This window comes from Pseudonaja textilis, chromosome 1 (assembly GCF_049901715.1).
Source record: "Pseudonaja textilis isolate UNSWEBS1 chromosome 1, rPseTex1.2, whole genome shotgun sequence".
In the NCBI taxonomy this organism is placed as follows: Eukaryota; Metazoa; Chordata; class Lepidosauria; order Squamata; family Elapidae; genus Pseudonaja; species Pseudonaja textilis.
In genome coordinates, this window is record NC_141990.1 from 308,249,388 (window position 1) to 308,264,502 (window position 15,115).

The 15,115-nt window shown below is 41.1% G+C and overlaps 1 protein-coding gene across 1 annotated transcript; it reads right to left on the bottom strand.

The window, feature by feature from the left end:
- Positions 1 to 13,870, bottom strand: MAPK1IP1L (mitogen-activated protein kinase 1 interacting protein 1 like). Its single transcript, XM_026698710.2, has 4 exons — positions 13,677 to 13,870; positions 6,822 to 6,850; positions 5,369 to 6,067; positions 1 to 3,591 (listed from the first exon to the last, which is right to left on the bottom strand). Exons 2-4 carry the CDS (start codon positions 6,843 to 6,845, stop codon positions 3,580 to 3,582), a joined length of 735 nt encoding a protein of 244 aa, XP_026554495.1. The 5' UTR covers positions 6,846 to 6,850; positions 13,677 to 13,870; the 3' UTR covers positions 1 to 3,579.
- Positions 13,871 to 15,115: the final 1,245 nt, after the last annotated feature.

The window sequence follows — 15,115 nt, forward strand, 5'->3', positions numbered from 1 at the left end:
TTTTCAAAAAATATCAAATCCTGTATTTAAAGCCTCTTCGCTACCATCATACAGTAAATATTTGTCATCTATAAAGAAAAAAAATACAGCAGCAGGTGATATGGTCTAAACTTCAAAAGTGTGATTGCTTAATAATTCCATGTCATAAACAAAAGCAGTTAAATAAACATCCCAGAAACACAAGCCAAACAACCCATCCCAAACTTCTCAGCAGTTTTAGCTCACAAGCAACACAATAAACAATACAAATTTCATTGCATAACAAGCATCATGCCCCAAATCACTCACACATGAGACAGGAGGGTTAAAAAGGTTTTACTACACAGCGTCAAACTACAATTGCTTTCTGAAAGGGAGTCTTCCATTGTTAGAGGAATAGTATCTCCATATGGCAAGGAAAAACTTCTTAACATGAAGGAATAAGATAAGCAGAGATGCGGAACCTCCATCAAGACTTGCAAGCTTAGTTTTAATTGGGTTTTGAGCCACAGAGCTTGCCCGTTTTTAAATATATATAATGTGTGTGTGTGTGTGTGTGTGTGTGTGTGTGTGTGTGTTCTCTTCTTGGACAATACACTAAAGGATTTCCAGCCAGGTAAAGGGGATGTGGAAAGGCAAATAATGTGCACAGGATGGTGTCATCACACTATGCAACTTACAGGCTAGCCTCAAATGTCTTGATACAAGGACAGAACTGTGTCAGTTACAATCACTATTTTACTGCCTCTGCAGTTTCTTATAGTCATCTTTGCCACCAGCATCTATGTGATGCATCAAAGGTAAATTAAAGGCTGGCAGAATCTTTTGTAGGCAGAAAAAGTGTTCTGTATGAATATTTCTGTGGAAAGGGGGCCAAGGCATTGAATGTGGAATTATGCCACAAGAAAAATCAAGCAAACGGCTATTAGGCTTGCAAAAGTTCCAGCTACAAAGGACGGTGCAAATGCTGCTGCAGGCCTATTAATGGAATCTTTTCTGCCTTCCCAACGCTTAATGCAGCAGAATCTGAATGATATGCACAGGTAACATTTAGTTTTGTTAACTATATAAAATGCTGCATTAGTTTTCTTATGCTACAATCCCTTATTTGGAACAATGGCTGACCATCTTTCTCAGGTGCAGGGCCCAGAATCTCAGCCAATCCCATCAGCAGATATAACATGGAGGAAGCCCTGCCAGAATGCTTTTACTTCTAGTTTAAGCAGGGTTCCAGTTTGACACAGAGCTCCAACCCTACAACCGCTTACATAAAAGTCACTGAAGGTAATAAGACTTCTTTTTGAGTAGATTTGTACTAATAGCTAGAAACACAAAATTGTGTTTTTATCATAATTCAGCTTTAGGATGAGGAGAAATCAATATGTATTAGGGCAAATCTATTCTGTGAGCTTGATTTTAGCAAAGGTTTAGCAAAAAAAAGTATTCTGTCATCTTAGAAAAACTTTGCAAAATGTCTTTCAGCATTCTTCAAGAGTTCGTAAAATTTAAAATTTCTATAGAATAGGCAGAACACAGAATAATACTAACCTGTTCTATATTTTGATCCACATTTCTTATTTCATATAATTGCATTCACTTCAAGAGTGTTCTGGCAAGTATCACAAACTTGTATATGTATATTGTCAGCCCCCTCACGGTAAGCCAACATTGGAAATATCTAATTTTTTAAAATCTGAACTGGAATTCCGACAAAGCTTCTTAGTATCTTTCTACAATCGAAACTTATCAATACTTCACTTTAATATTTAATGGATTCCTTTTTAAAGCCAGTCATGCAGTCCAAACCTGGAATATATGGAGCAAGATGTCATCAGAGACAGATAGGTTTACCAACAGCGTACTCAAAATGAGAAAGCGGGATGCCTCTACAATGAAGAAAAAGATACCTCTCCTCAAATAACTGCTTTAGATAATACAAAGTTAATGGGATGTCACTTCAGAGTTCATTAGCACTGGTGCTCTCAATGCTACTTGAAAATAACTAATAATTTAGCTTACTTTTGAAACTTGCCAAGCTGCAGTTCTCACCATTAACCTAAATTATCTGATATTTCCAAAGATCACTGGTATTCTAAAGCCATTGCCCATACAAATTTCTGTGGTTTAAAGTTAATGGGAAGATGCAATATTCTTCAAGAGAAGCTAGCTGTTGAGGAAAAACAGGAAGAAAACCAATGTGGGTGGGGGATGGGAAATGCTTATAAAACTAGGACAAGAAGGGATGGGGAAGAAAATGAAGAGCCTTTTCAAATTCATTTGATGTGAGGAAATAAATATTTCCACAAACACTACAGGACACATGCCCAAGTCTTATCCATTCTTACTAAATTAAAACTAGTTCATTATTCCTTAGAATATGGAATCCCTAAAAATCTTTCCTGCGAAGTTATTTCCTAAAGATTGAAAATAGCCAATTTATGATGAATGCTAGACATCAGTGTTAAGCAAATTTCTGGAGACCACAGAAGAAAGTTGTCAAAACATGGACTTATCAGTAAGACAGCGATGCAATGTTGTATTCTTTGTGAACCGTGATAAATGAATCCAGCATATTTCCTCCATGGGAAATTCCATAAGGGACTGGCTTTTTGGTGTTCATCCCAAAACTGAAGTGAGAAAACTGTATATCTAGATTGCTGCATCTACTGCCAATATTCATCAAGTACATTTTAACTAATTAAATTGCAATAATCTAATCATGAGCATTAAAACACATCCTCAGGTAGAGAAACTTTCCTGTTTAGTTTGTTATCCCGAAACCAGACGTTCACATGAAAGTGAAGTTTCCAAATTAATTTTCAAAGACACTGGAGCTGCCAGAGAAGAGGTTATACTGATTACATTCCCACTCCTTCTTGCAAGAACTTTTAAAAAAGAAATTTTGCTTTGCAGAAGTGAAGCATAGAAAACTCTTCAAACGGTTTTGAGGCTTGCTCAAGCCAAAACCAAAATGTTTTAGCTTCAGCAGATTATTTTTAGATGGCTCACAACAAATATGATGGCTAATAGAGCTGGAAAACTCATGTCAGAAATATCTATTTGAACTACCTGAACATCTAAACCAAACTGATGCTCCCCAAGGTTGTTTGTTGTACGAACTAAGCATCAGATATCAGATGTTCATCTCTACAAGGTTTCTCAAATGGAACAAATCAAGTCTGATACCGAGAACTGCTTTAAATTAATGTTCTTTGCTTCTCTTCAATTTGATGAAGGGTGCCTAGCTCATTTCTTCAGAAGCTTCTCCGGGTAACTGAAATTAATTAAGATGTGGTCAGTCAATCAGGCCAATCCTCTAAATCAGCAATTAATAGTTGTAGTATTGATCCAGGGTTAGTCCTTACTCATTAGGCTAATGTCACTTGATAAAATCTTGACTAGAGTAAGGATTAGAGAGCTGGGGCAGTCAAGTTGTTTATCCTAATCCATCTCACACAAAATAAGCGTTGGAGGAGTGCTCCCTCACACCACAAATGGGCTGGCAGAAGACAGGTAGGCTCTTCAAGACTCCAAAAGATTACTAAAAACTTTTCTGTGTAAATAGGTAGGGAGGCAGTACCTCATCAGCCTGCCACAAGTTCAACGGTAGGGCTAGAAAAAAAAAGATAAACATGAAAACAATCAGTTTCTGTTGTTCCAAGATCGAATATTTTTAGTTTGAAAAAAAAAATGAAATAGAAAAGTTAGAATTTGTCAGATATGTATTGCCATTTTGTATGAACTACCTGCAGCTTCCTAATACCACCTGCATAGGGTCAAAACAAATAACATCAAATTCTGACAAGGGGGAATAGCAATGATGGGCCCAGAAACATTTGATGCTTGCGGCAGAATAAAGGTAAAAGATCCAGAGTCTCTCAGGATTTTACTCTGCTACTTATTGACTATAGGGGGAAGTGCTCATCTCTGTTTCAAGGCCACTGAGCCAGTGTTATCCAAAGACATTTCTATGGTCATGTGGCTAGCATGGAGCAGTTACCGTCTCATCGAAGTGGTACCTATTTATCTACTTGCATTTGCATGCTTTCGAACTGCTTTCGAGTGGGGAGACGATAGCTTACCCGTCACATGGTGCTTGGGTCTCGAACCTGGGCCGTCGGCTTTCCAGCTGACAAGCCTAGCATCTTAACCGCTGAACCACTATGCCACTCCCTTGTGACAGAATGACTTGTGGAAAACGGGTACAGGTATTCCTCAATTTACGACCATTTGTTTAGTGACCGTTCGCAGTCACAACGGTAATGAAAAAAGTATGACTGTTTTTCACACTTATGATCACTGCAGCATCTCCATGGTCACCTGATCAACACTGGTAACTGGCATGTATTTATGTTTGCAGTGTCCCAGGGTCACGTGATCACCTTTTGTAACCTTCTGAAAAGTAAAGTCAATGGGGAAGCCAGATTCACTTAACAATTGTGATACTATCTTAAGAATTGCAGTGATTCACTTAACAGCTTAGCAATGGAAATTTTGGTTGTAGCAATTGTAGTGGTAGTAGCAATTGTAGGTCAAGAACTACCTATACTAAGCCAATAAAATGACATGTTTTTAAATAGCATCTGTTGGCCAGAGAATGCCACTATCTCATACAGTGGCATTCTCTTTGTCCTAGCCAGACAACACACTATGTGAAGAGACTTGTATGAAAATCCCAACCTTCTTACCAACAAGAGCCATGCCTGATCTTTCCCTTTTTTTCCCCTAAAACAGATATTTTACATACAAACACTAAGGGTTACAGTAAACTGCACAAAGAATTCGTGTTTGCAATTTTACCTGGACAGTGGGTAGAACTATCAACATCAATGCCAAAAGTATCTTACATGACATTTTATTAAAAGGGGTTATTGCTTCACTACACTTATATATTAGGAAAGGCTCGAGTAAGTTAACGTTGGTAGAGATGCAATGAGATTAATACTTTATTTTAAACATATGTTTATACAGTGCCTTATATTCCTTTTCCAAGGGGATGAAGATAATATCCTCTCAATTTAAGAGCTTGCTAAATCTGATGGTAGGACCAATTCTTTTATATTTGTATCAAACCCAGTCATTTTAGCTATTATGCTTTCAAAATGTTTTCTGGGAACTCTTATGAAAATTTCTAAACAACAAGGGTAGCCATTTTATTCACAGATATTAGTCTTTCCCTGGAAACACCCAGTTTCAAGATATGGTATAAGGCAATTGTGAAGTTTAATTTGCCATATAAACACTGTGCACCCTAGATACATTTTGCAATCAACCAAGGCTCTTTAGACAAATTACATCAAAACTACATCAAATGGGCATGAATCTGATCACTAGACTCCTTTGCCTCTGAAGTTTTAGCTGCATCATAACTGAGGAAACTCTTACTTACATGAGGGCCACCAGGTATGGATGGTGCTCCAGCAGGCGCAGGTGGCACTTGGTAAGGATTAGGTGGCGTTGGGTACATCCCTGGAGCTGGATAGGATCCTGTTGGCGGAGGATATGGGCCAGGAGGCGAAGGTCCCCATGGTCCTGGGGGGACAGCACCCCAAGGCACTGTAGGAGCAGCCCCTGGAGTCTGAGTGGGAGTGGAATATGGCCCTGGAGGTGGATATGGCACACTAGGTGCAGGATACTGTCCCCCAACTGAGGCTCCCCAACCTCCAGTGGGCATGGATCCCCATGCTCCAACAGCAGCAGGGGGAGCACCTGGTTCGGTGGGACCCCCATATGGCCTTGGAATCTCTGGGAAGGGCATGTTTGGTGGTGGATATTGCCCTGGTGGGGCAGGACCAGGGGGTGGATATGGAGCACCTGGAGGACAAGTAGAACCAGGAGGAGGAAAAGGAACTGGTGCCCCAGGGGGGAGGGAAGGATACATTCCTGTTGGTGGCGGTCCAAAAGGCACGTTGGAAGTCGATGAGCTAGGAGGCAAACCGGATGGAGCTGCGGGAGGAGCACTTGGGGCATTATTCCAGGGACTAGAGGTTGGCCAGGCTTGTGGAGGCTGACTGGGCTGTTGAGGTGGCTTCGTATTGCCCACAGAGGAACTCTTGGCAGGAGAACTCTCTGGTAGAGCATCAGCCAGCTGGGAAAACAAAAATATTGGCGGGATCTTGTGATTAATGCCTGACCAATAACTTCTCACTCATCTACTGTTTAAACCGGAGACAATGAAAGAGGAACTCTGTGTGTGTGTGTGTGTGTGTGTGCGTGTGTGCTTGTGTGTACAGGCCTGTGGAATATGCCATGCTGGGCACCTGATGCTGAGACCATCTCAATAAGGAACAGCTGCATAGGCTAATTCAGTGGCAGCAATGGTTGAAGGCAGGGATGGAAGGCAATGAGTAGCTCAGAGGTGAGCCAGAAAGGCAGGTTGGTGGGATACTGTATACTGTGCTGGAACATCAGTAGCATCTACTGAGGGAGATGGGTGGTTCAGAAATAGGAAACATAAATACATAAATCTATGGGGAGGGGACAGGGAGGAGACAGAGAAGGATAGATGATGGAAGGGATGTGTGTGTATTTTTGGAAGAATGGATCTTTTGATTACCTGGATGAGAAGTCATTAACCAAGGACTACCTGTATTTCAAATCTTCTTTGGAAAGAACAGCTACAGCTACAGCAGAACTTCCAAAATGTGATGATTTGTTTCAAATTTGAAACAAACTTATTTAGTGCTTATAAAAACCTCACTTTATGAAAACTCATAAAAACTTACTTTTCACTTAAATTTAACATACTATAGTGAGATTTTCTCTATAAAAAGCAACAATTCTTTTCATTACTTGTTACAAACTGTTTACACTTGATGAGGCTGAGAGAATGGACCACTTACCGAAAATTCATCAGCAGCTAACATTTTTCCTGAAAAAGAAAAACAATGATTAGCTTAATAAATTGCTGTCTGCATTTGTGATCTTCCCAGACGGCTTCGGCAAAGTTAATGGGGAAGCTAGATCCAATTAATGACCCTTGCAAAAACTGACATAAAAACAGGCACGCTCATTTAACGGCTGCGTGACTTAGCGGCGAAGATTCCAGTTCCAAGTGTGGTACTACCTATAATTTAGCCACACAAGCCATATGCCAAATATCAAGGTTAGCCAGTAATGCTAAAATCTGCTTCTGTCATTTTTCGCATGAGAGAAACTCCTTCCTCCCCACTTCCATATTTACTTAGGAATTCTACTGAATCTGGCTTTGGCTTCCTGTGCTGAAAGAGGAAACCAACAGCCTCAGCCATATCATTCTAAAAGAACACATGCTGGTAAAAAATTACTCTGCCTCTCAGTTATGGAAAAGCTAAAAATAGAACAATTTTCAGCAGCAGTAACTGCTACTCTACTAATCATCATTGTTGGCACCACACCTAGGCTAGGAATGGGGAAAGATAAATATAACCAGATAGCTCTTGCTTGCTGCTTATTAAACCTAGGTTAGACTTAGCTGTGACCAAAAGGGGCACAAAGCTTCTTGCTCATCTCACCCTCAGGAAGAAGCCTAGAAACAGACAATACTACACCCACTGAGAGAAAACAGCAACACTGACAGTCAAGTAATGGATCAAGAGCTATATGGAGAGCAATCATACTAAACTACCTGCATGATTCCTTTCAATACTATACTATTTTATGGCAGAACATAAAAGGAGTCTGAAGAAACACCATGAATTAGGCAAGCATATACAAATATGTGAAGCCAGTATAATGACCATGGACTGAATTATCTCCGTTGATGAAACCAATTATCTCTTTAAAATATCTGTTTCAATAGCAATACTATTTTGTTTTATATATTTATTTCAGAAAATTTATACTGCCACCTATTCGCACATGGTGACTCAAGACAGCTTACATGAATATAAAAACATTTTACTTATTTATTCAATGCATTTATAAGCCCACCCAACTCAAACTGGGATTCTAGATTCTGGTTAGCGTAAACAAAAGTATACAGTAACGACAAAAACACAACATTAAAAAAAAGAGCAACCTACAACATAAAACATAGCATGCAAAATGGCAGCCAAACTTGATAATGAAATAACCAGAAGAGATTCCACTAAACACCATCCAGCTGGCACTTGGATGGTGTTTAGTGGAATATATTTTGGTTATTTCATTATCAAAAAGCAGCTTTTTTAATGGCTTTCCTAAAGGCAAGTAATTGATATATCAGAGGTAGCTTGTTCCAGAATACAGAGACAGCCATTGAAAACACGTTTCCTAACTTCCATAAGACAATATAATATTTAAATGTGGGAACCTGGAATATGCCTGCCCCATGGGAGTCTGTGGGGTAGGCAGGTGTTCTTGAGATAAAATAATCCCACAAGTAGCTCAGTTTTATTAAACATATTAAACACCTAAACCCAATATTTAACACACTATACAATTAATGTCCTATAAATAGCTTATTTTAATAATTTATATTAAAATTGGCAGACATAAAGATAACACACAAACAGAAATCAAGGAAAATATAAAAGAAAAAAATACAGAGAGAAAAAAATTAAAGAAAAAAATTCCCACAGGAAGATTTCTTACCTTTTAGATTAGAAATCTTCATATATGTTTAATGGGATTTTAAATAACCCACAGGAATGATTCTTATAATTAATTTTAGAATCTTATTTCCAATCCATGTGGCCCTTAGTCTGTTTATAATTTTCCAAAAATCACTCTTTAATCACCCTTTTGCTGTTTATTTCAAAGCAAAAAGAAAGCTAAGTCCTTAAATGCATATGAAACTTTTTTAGCTGAGAACAGAAGGAGAATCACCCATTATAATGAAATCTGTTGTTCTGAAGGTTCTTAATATCAAAAAAATAGTTAACAAGTGATTTCCAGAAAAGTGGTTAAACACAATGAAGGCTCCAAACCACGGCTTAGGCAAAGCTGACTTTCCCTTAGTTTCCACAGCAATAAAACCTGTCAGAAGCTGTTTTATAGTATCTTCACAGGGTGGTTCTGTATGGAGTACTTGTGGGTAATCCCAGGACCTCATCTTTATCCAGAGAGGAATTTCAAGATGCCAATCTGGTTGCTGGCACCTTGTTCTGCTGCGATTATTGGCTCCACTAAAAGCAAAGCTGTCTTCAGTCCTCCATTTTTTTCCCCTCTGGAAGTTCAATGTCCTATAGATCCCTTAAAGGTTACTCTTATAATAAAAGAATGATTTTGCTCTGCTCACAGCGGCACCATAACAATCACAAAAAACTCTGATGTAATCAGAACTTCTAGCACAGAGGTCCCCAACCCCCCAGCCCACTACTAGGGGCTTGTTCGAAACCAGGCCACACTAGCAATGGACAAGTGTGCGCGGTGAAGTTGTGCTCACACAAGTGTAACTTTGTGTGTGAGTTTAAGTGCCCTCTGTCTCCATTCGTACTAGTGGAGGACATGGGCACCTGCCACTCTCATACACTTACTCTGTGCCAGGCCAAGGTGGAAAGATGGGGAACCGCTATTCTAGAACATATTTTTATTTTCCCAATGATTGACAAAAGACAACTAAGAAAACTATTTCTAAATCTTATACCATTCTTCTCATTAGCTAACTGATTAGCTGATAAAATCCCATGTAATTCAAAGAGCACACAGTTAAGCAGGATCAACTGGCTTATATTCTTAAAGTGTAGACAGCATCATTTTGCTTAAGGAGATGGGTACTAAAATGTAGAAAAATATTAGCAGGAAAGCTGAAAGATGCAAGGAATAAGAAATCAGCAGAAACAAAATTGGTATAATAAAATAAAACCAAACGATGAATTTTAAAAGAGACAAGTTCAGAATTGGATGTGAAATGGGGAAATGTCTTACTAACAGTATTAGCAAAAGAAAATATTGGAATTGAAACTGGTTGCAAGCACAATTTTAGGTTGAAACAAGTATCATTTCTTGCAAAAAGCAAACTTTCATTTTATTTTGTTTTAGTCAGATCCAATCTCAAATAATTGTATTCAGAAGGAAAGAAACTGGAATAGATGCCAGGACAAAAGGCATGATCATATACCGTATTTTTCACACTATAAGACATACTTTTCCGTCTGCCCAAAAAGTGGGTGGAAATGCCTGTGTTTTATAGAGCGAATATTGCGGCAGGGGAAGTGGTGATAGCCAGCAGCAATCTGCAGTGGCAGCGAACAGCAGTGATCAGTGGCAATCCCCACCGCCTAGAACAGCTGATCGGCAGTATTCCAGGAGGCCAAACCACCCACCAATCAACTGCTCGGCAGCAAAGGCTCCAGCGTTCCCTGGTGGTGGTGGTGGCAGCTCAGCTCAGTTCACTGGTGGTGGGTGCAACAGAGTGGAGGCCTGAGGAGCCACATGCTGGGGCTCCAATAACATGCTGAAGGCTGTTTGCTGCAAGGACACAAGCCAGATGCATACTGGATGGATACTGGGAGGCAGAGGCAGATTTTTTGTGTTTTCCTCCTCAAAAGCTAGGTGCGTCTTATGTTCCAGAGCGTCTTGTAGTGCAAAAAATACAGTATCCAGAAACCAGTGGTGGGATTCAGTTGGTTCACAGCAGTTCAGGCAAATTGGTTGTTAAATTACCCACCCCACCCCTCGCTATCAAAGTATATCCTGGGCACTGCGCTGTGCTGCAATGGAGAAACGGGCAACGGAGCAGCCGGCCTGAGGGAAGGAGAGGAGCAGGGAGAAGGAAGAGGTAAAGTGGCCTTCTCCTTCCCTCAGGCCCGTTTCTCCATTGCAGCACAGCACAGTGCCCAGGATCCACTTTGATAGTGGTGGTGGTGGAGGATAATTTAACAGCTGGTTGACCCAGGGTCAGTTGGCCATCATGGGAGCGTTGTCCTGCATGTGCGACGGAACTGGAGGATAGAGATGGGCCATGCCTCCCATAACAGCCAATCTGACCCTGGGTGAACAGATTGATAAATTTGAATCCCACCATTGCCAGAAACTATGTGTTTAATGAAAGGATCACTTATCAGAAGAGGCTGAAATAACTTTTCTGACAGTGAGAACAATCAACCAATGGAACAGCTTGTCTTCGGAAGTTGTGAGAGCATCTTTCAAGCAGCTTTCAAAGAGAGATTGGACTGCCATCTGTCAAAAATGGTGTAGGGTCTCCTGCTTGGGCAAGGGGGTTGGACTAGATGACCTACAAGGTCCCTTCTAACTCTGTTAATCTAACCTAAAAAACCGGGTATATGCTTAGAATTTAAAACAAATGGCTTAGGGGAGATATTATAACACTTTTCAAGCACTTGAGTATCACACAAAAGAACAATATTTCTGTGAAAGTCACAGAATAAATGTTTTTAGTTATAGAAAGACAATTTCTGGTATCTCCAATAATAAGAACAGTTCAATAATTATAGAAGAGCATGAAGATAACCCTGAAGAAGAAATGCAAGAGAAGTTATGTGAACAGCACTCAGCCATGAAAAAGAGGAGGGGATGAGAAACAAATTCTGTGAAGCTTTCAAGATTCCAATGCACATAATCCTCACCTAATAATAATTGCAATCAGAATTTAAGCAATGCAGATATAAAGCACATTGTGTGACTGCATCACTTGGCAACGGCTGTTCCTCATTACTGATGTTAAACAAATCACTGCAACTTGTTAAAAAAGCTCATGTGACCATGACATTTAGGAGGGAGACTGGCCGAGGGGGAAGAAGACAAATGGGGAATTAGTCTAGAATCTTTGTGGAACTTCTGGAGTGGGCCTGTTGTTCGTGCCTGACGCTTATGACTTCCTGCTGGCTTCCCCATTGACTTTGCTTGTGGGCAGGGAAGGTTGCAAATCACAGTCTGTGAGATATTGCAACAGTTGGAAATATGAGCTGGTTGCCAAGCACCCCAATTGCAATTATGTGACTGTGGGGGCATTGCAATGGCAGGAACTTCAAGAATGAGTTGTAAGTACCAATTGTTTATATCTCCATTATAAGTTTGAACAATTGTGAACGAGTAGTCAAGTAACTGAGGACCATGTGTAATATATCCTACAATAAAGTTCCAGTAGTTCTTGGCAAGCAGTTTTAGGCTGTTTCAACTTAAGTATAATTGCTTTATGTGAAAGGAACCAAAGATGCTGATGATAATTTCAAAAATCACTGGAGGCTAATAGTCTAGTTTATTTGTCTCTGGGAATGACACTTTAAAAAGATTTCAAAGAAATTGAAACAGGTTCAGGCAGAGAACAATGATTATTAAAGGAGTAGAGCTAAACCCTGTAAAAAGAGGTGGAAGAAGCTGGTATACCATCTTTAGTGTTGCAAAAAGGCAATTGAGGAGGATGGCACTCTTACATTCCTGGCAGGATTTCACTGAGAAAGTCAAGATTTGTTCACTTTCATTCCAAACTAAAGAATAGAGAAAAGTGGATTTAAGTCACAGAACAGTGATTCCAATTGAATGTCAGACCAAAAAAAAAATCCCCTTTTCTAATAGTAAGAATAACTCAATAAAGTTGCCCAGAAGAGTGAAGGTCTCTCAAGTGGGCAGATCTGATGGTCTCTTCCAACTCTGATTCTAAAATACACTCCTTCTCTAAAGAAGCTCAAACATATAATGTAGAGATACCAGGTGGTTCAGTCTCTTGAAAATGTGTATATGTCCCGTTTTCTCAGCCTACTCAGAACTAGGTTTACTCTTACAAAAGAAACCTGCTCTTTTTAAAATACAACAGAAGAATGTGACAAAGAATTGCTCTCTGAACGTCACCGGAGAGCTGTTAAAGCTTGGTTTTAAATATCCAGACAATTACAAGATATAGGAGAGATATAGAATAATCTCTGCTATTTAGCAGCCATCTGGAATTTTGTAGTCCAAATATATTTATATAGCCCTATAATTCAAATCTAAAATCCACCTTTCTTACTAAAATACCTAATTTGAACATAGTTTAGTAAATCACTTTCAACTGTAGCCAGAACTTTAAAAGATACTTTTGCTAACAGGAAGACCATATTTGCACAATACTCTATCCAAGTTAAGAGAATCATAATTTACTGAATTTGCCCAATACCCTGGATTTGTACAATACACTGCATAACAAACAATATTGTACATGGTGTGAACCCAGTCAAATAATCCTGATTTTATGGAGCATTAAATTACACTTGTCCACAAGTCTTAAAGGGGCCAGGTTTGGAGACCTCTGGCTTACAAAGTGCAATATCCCAGTTACCTATGCACCACAGCAGCAACGTATTAAAAAGCGTAGGATGAGTGCATGAACCCAGTCACTGCTGAGATAGGTTTATATGAGCCGGTACATCTAACCAGCAAAAACCATCGCCCTCCTCACAGCTTCCTTCCCACGTTACGGGTCAAGCAGCCCGGACTGAAACCGAAAGCTCCTTTTCAAGGTGTGTTTGCTAGCCAGGCGCGGACTAAGAAGCTCTTCGATCCTTGAACTATGACCAGCCTTTCGGGAGCCGCTCCAACGCTGCAACTCACCTGAAGCCAAAGCCCGCGGGAACCCACCCCACCCCTCGGGAAACCCCCCACGGCCGCTTCCGCGAGAACCCAGAGGGGAGGAAGAATCGGCAAACTGTCCGTTTAGAGGAAGCCCCGCCGCACCAGAGGCCAAAAAGGGCGAAAAGGAGAGCGAGGCCTCCTCCTCCCTCCCTCCGCCCGCCCCTCGTTGAGCCCAAACCCGAGAGAGGAAGAAGGAAAAAGGGCAGCCCAGGCCCGCATCGACTTACCTGGGCCGCGCTGAGGGAGCTTGACGACAGAAGGTGACCACCACGGCGAGAACAACCGCCGATCCTTGCTTGATCTCGCTTGTTCCTCCCTCCCCTCTCTCTCTCTCTCTCTCTCTTTTCTTAACCAAGCGGAAGTGAGCGTTGTTGTCACTTTATCACTGCATCCGCCTTCCCGGAAGACGGGAAAAAAGGAGGAATCCTGATCACGTGACAAGGTCGCCCGCTAACAGGCTTACGCGATTCTATTGGACGGGTCGAGAGGTCGCGTGATCTCAACTCTCCATTCCCGAGCCTTGGCTCTTCCCGCGACCGAAATTAGGCCTGCGGTTGGGCGCGTGACGATCCCTTTTCCTTCTCCAGGTGCGCGGCCTTCTTCCTCCTCCTCCTCCTGAAGTGACGGTGTCTTCCCTCCCACCACAGCATCTCCTAGTGGTAGGAGGAGAAAACTACACGTTTGGATTCCTTTTGGGTGCTTTTTTTCAAGAGGCAGCTGGACTTTCTGGTTTTTCTTTGAAGACGTTTCGCTTCTCCTCCAAGAAGCTTCTTCATCTCTGATTCAATAGTGGGGAATGGAAGGATTTATGTGCCTTGCGGGCAGCTGATCATTTGCATTCTTTTAGCGAGTCCTTAACGCCACCTGGAGGTTTATCTGCGTCCTCAGGGTCACCTGAGTGGTGGGTGTGGACTGCGGAGCCTTCTTGGAACTGTTGAAAGGACCGTGTTGTAGACTGAAGATAGATGACGTCATATCCCTCACCCTCTGTTGAGAGGGGGCTGTTCAATTTTGGCATAGATGGCTTCTTTGACCCCTCTTTCAAACCAGCGGTCCTCTCTGTCCAAAATGTGGACTCTGCTGTCTTCAAAAGAGTGGCCTTCGTCTTTTAAATGCAGATGGACTGCTGAATCTAGTCCTCGTGGTTTTATTCTCCTATGTTGTGCTATGCATTTATGAAGTGGTTGTTTTGTTTCCCCAATGTACAGATCTGCACAAGGGTCACTGAATTGTACTGCATATACCACAGTTGCTCAGTAAAGCACCTTTGGGACAACCATGACCTGGACCAGAGGTGGCATTCAGCAGGTTCTGACGAGTTCTGGAGAACCGGTAGCGGAAAGGTTGAGTAGTTCGGAAAACTTGCAAATACCACCTCTGAATGGAGATTTTACAGTATCCTTCCCTGGCCATGCCCACCAAGTCACATCCACAGAACCGGTAGTAAAAAAACTTGAACCCCACCACATACACGTTGGATTAAACTGGATTTGCGTTTTGCACTTTGCTAGCGACAGGAGAAGGAAAGCTTGGTTTCCTCGTCTCAGTGGGACTGAAACTCCAGTTCCCTGGAGAAATCCATTATCAAGAGTCAAAAGGATTGGCACAGGTTGTAGGCACCTCTATGCTGAGAATTACATTTTCGTATTTTGCCCCAATACAGAAT

Bases quoted from the DNA above. Each gene is read 5' to 3' on its own strand.
- MAPK1IP1L (XM_026698710.2), bottom strand. From the start codon at position 6,845: ATGTTAGCTGCTGATGAATTTTCG. The intron at 6,068-6,821 runs GTAAGTGGTCCA...TTGTTTTCCCAG, and splicing joins TAGCTGCTGATGAATTTTCG to CTGGCTGATGCTCTACCAGA.